Here is a 2,643-nt window from a genome sequence, read left to right as displayed (position 1 = left end):
CTAGACTTCGATGGGTTGAGTCAGTACCAGATGTTGTAACTGAGTTGGTGGCCAGCGAGTTAGCTGAGCCAGTTTAATGGAATATATATGTTTCAGTTCAAAAAAAAAAAAGTTATCGTGTGAGTAAGCAAAACCAATTTGTTTGAGAAAGCAATATATTCATGTTCTTATTTCTCATCAAATTCCCGACTTTTTGTAACATAATCCTAGTGGACACAATTGAGATTACTAAGTAAAATAAAAGAAATACATCCTTGTACAGTAAGAATCATTCGTCAATAGTACAATGAAGAATCTATAAAATTGCAAATACCTGTATGCATATTTATTTGTTCTTATTTTTTACTAAGAATTTTAAAAATCTTGGGATCCATGTACCGTACGTGCGCTCGATCGAGTTAGTTAGCTCTATGGCTGAGTGAGGCCATTCGAACCACATTTCTTGAATTCTGGTGGCGGTGGGGGTAGACTGGTCTCCGGCGTCGGCCCGTCCTCGACGATGAACGCCGTGGCCATGCCCATGATGATGTGGAACTCGAAGTGGCAGTGCAGGTACCACATGCCAGGGTTGTCGGTGACGAAGCGCACGGCGGCCCATCCTGTCCTGGGCACCTGCACCGTGTTCCTCAGCTGCGGGTTGTGGTAGTTGAACTTCTTGGGGTCAGTCTTGGGATTGTAGTTGCCAAGCCCCATGGCGAGGACGAAGAAATCATAGCCATGGAGGTGCATGGGGTTTGAGTCGCTCTGCAGCAGCGCCGTGCTCTGGAAGATGATCTCCACGGAGGTGTTGTAGCGGAACCTCCGGAGCTTGGTCGCCTTGAACGTCGGCTCCAGCGCCTCCTCCAGCGGGCCCGGCGGGATCAAGTTGCGGTCGGTGTAGTTGTACGGGTGCGGCGGATGGTCGGGGAGGTCCTCCGTGTAGAGCCCGCTCGTCCGGCGTTCATAGTACCTCTCGAGGAGCGACGCGTTGGTCGGGTGGCGGAAGGAGACGTTGTTCATGGTGGCCACGACGATGGTCTCGGGACTCCGGCGGCGCTTGCAGGAGGTGCTGTTGTTGCGGCAGATCGAGCCGAGGCCGAGCGTGAAGAAGAGGCGCTCGTCGACGTGCATGGGGACGCGGTGCCGGTCCGGGTGCGCGAGGCCCGTGAGGTTGTTGTGGAAGTAGTAGGACGGCATGGTGTTGTGCTGGTCCGGCATGAGCGGCGTCGGCACGGGCAGCCCGTTGTTGCTGTTGTCGGATCCGGCGTAACGGACGAGACCCCGCGAGACGAAGCCCGGGATCTGCGGGTCGGGCTCCGGCGGCTGGTTCGCGAGCGCCACCATGTGGTAGTGCGCCGGCGGGGCGTCAGCGGCCATGAGCACGTCCATGGCCTCGCCTGGCGCCAGGGTGACCATGTCCGTCTTGTACGGCGTGAGGTAGTTGCCGTCCGCGCCGACCACCGTGAACGTGTGCCCAGCCACCTTGAAGTAGTACTCGGAGAAGAGCGCCGTGTTGACGATCCGCAGCAGGTAGGTCTTCCCGCGCACCACGTCGAGGACGAAGCTCTCTTCCGGCTTGCCGGAGCAGTTGCTGAGGTCGCCGAGCTTACCGTTGATGGTGGCCGAGAGCGGGTTGTCGTCGAAGTTACCGTCGTGCATCCTCCTGTCGAGCTCGACGAGGTCGAGCTCCCACCACTCGCCGATGATGATGGGCACGTCCTTTGTGGGGGTCGGGAACGGGTACCTGCCGCCCTTGGGGCGGATGACGAAGGCTCCGGCGACGGTGGCGCGGAGGCAGGTGACGTGCGCGTGCCACCACAGCGTGCCGACCTGGCCGGTGACGTTGAAGCGGTACACGTGGTTGCCGCCGGGAGGGATGGGGCACTCGGTGACGAAGCCGGCGCCGTCGGACCAGCAGCTCCGTATCTGCCGGACGCCATGCCAGTGGATGGTGAGGCCGTGCGGTAGTCGGTTCTCGACGTGGACGACCACCGTGTCGCCGTCAGTGACGTCGATCGTGGGGCCTGGGAGCTGCCCGTTGACGACGTAGATCTTGGTCGTGTTGCACAGGTGCGTCTGGTTCATCTCGTGCACCTGATCATCATTAATCAATGGATTGGTCAAAAACCATGTCAAGATGATGAGTGCTAGACCATACACTAGATCGACATTGTATTCCTCACGATCGATATCTTCTAAAGAGAAAAAAGAAGAAAGATATTGCACTCACGACAAAGGTGTGCTCCACGACTGCCGCCTCACCGCCGGCCGCCACTGCCAGAGCAGCAAGGGCCACGGCGCAGAAGATGCTCGCCGCCATGGAGAGCTTCTCCATGCTTGATTGGTCTCTGCAAACTCAGTGATATGCTTTTGAGTAGTTAGCTAGCTTGCTGGAAGGATGGTTTTGCTAGGCCTGAGCTGCGTTCTATTTATACACCTCAACGGACAAGACACCCGACTAGAACGGTTGTCTGAAATGGCTGACCGGGCAAATCAAGAGGAAACCGAGATTAGCATCATCCATTGGCTTCCAGTTGGTCAGTTTAATTGAGTTGATCTTTCACGCAAGCCCATGCAACCTGGTGGACTGGTGGTGCATGGTTGGCTTCATGGTGAAGAGAGATTAGCATCATCAATTGGCTGGCGCGTATACTTTTCGTTGCA

At 56.3% G+C, this 2,643-nt stretch overlaps 1 protein-coding gene across 1 annotated transcript; it reads right to left on the bottom strand.

Annotated features, from left to right (window-relative positions):
* Positions 1-219: 219 nt before the first annotated feature.
* On the bottom strand, positions 220-2,390 carry LOC127295396 (laccase-19). Its single transcript, XM_051325333.2, has 2 exons — positions 2,210-2,390; positions 220-2,073 (listed from the first exon to the last, which is right to left on the bottom strand). The coding sequence occupies exons 1-2, from the start codon at positions 2,312-2,314 to the stop codon at positions 409-411; spliced, it is 1,770 nt and encodes a 589-aa protein (XP_051181293.1). The 5' UTR covers positions 2,315-2,390; the 3' UTR covers positions 220-408.
* Between the last annotated feature and the right edge of the window lie 253 nt (positions 2,391-2,643).

This window comes from Lolium perenne, chromosome 4 (genome assembly GCF_019359855.2).
Source record: "Lolium perenne isolate Kyuss_39 chromosome 4, Kyuss_2.0, whole genome shotgun sequence".
Classification (NCBI taxonomy): Eukaryota; Viridiplantae; Streptophyta; class Magnoliopsida; order Poales; family Poaceae; genus Lolium; species Lolium perenne.
The sequence above is the reverse complement of the archived record's forward strand: the minus strand, read 5'-3'. Positions and strand labels throughout refer to the sequence as shown.

What these genes read in the sequence shown, in the direction of transcription:
- LOC127295396 (XM_051325333.2), bottom strand. Translation starts at nt 2,314, where the DNA reads ATGGAGAAGCTCTCCATGGCGGCGAGCATCTTCTGCGCCGTGGCCCTT. An exon ending in TCGTGGAGCACACCTTTGTC is followed by an intron (nt 2,074 to 2,209) that starts GTGAGTGCAATA and finishes AATGATGATCAG; the next exon opens with GTGCACGAGATGAACCAGAC.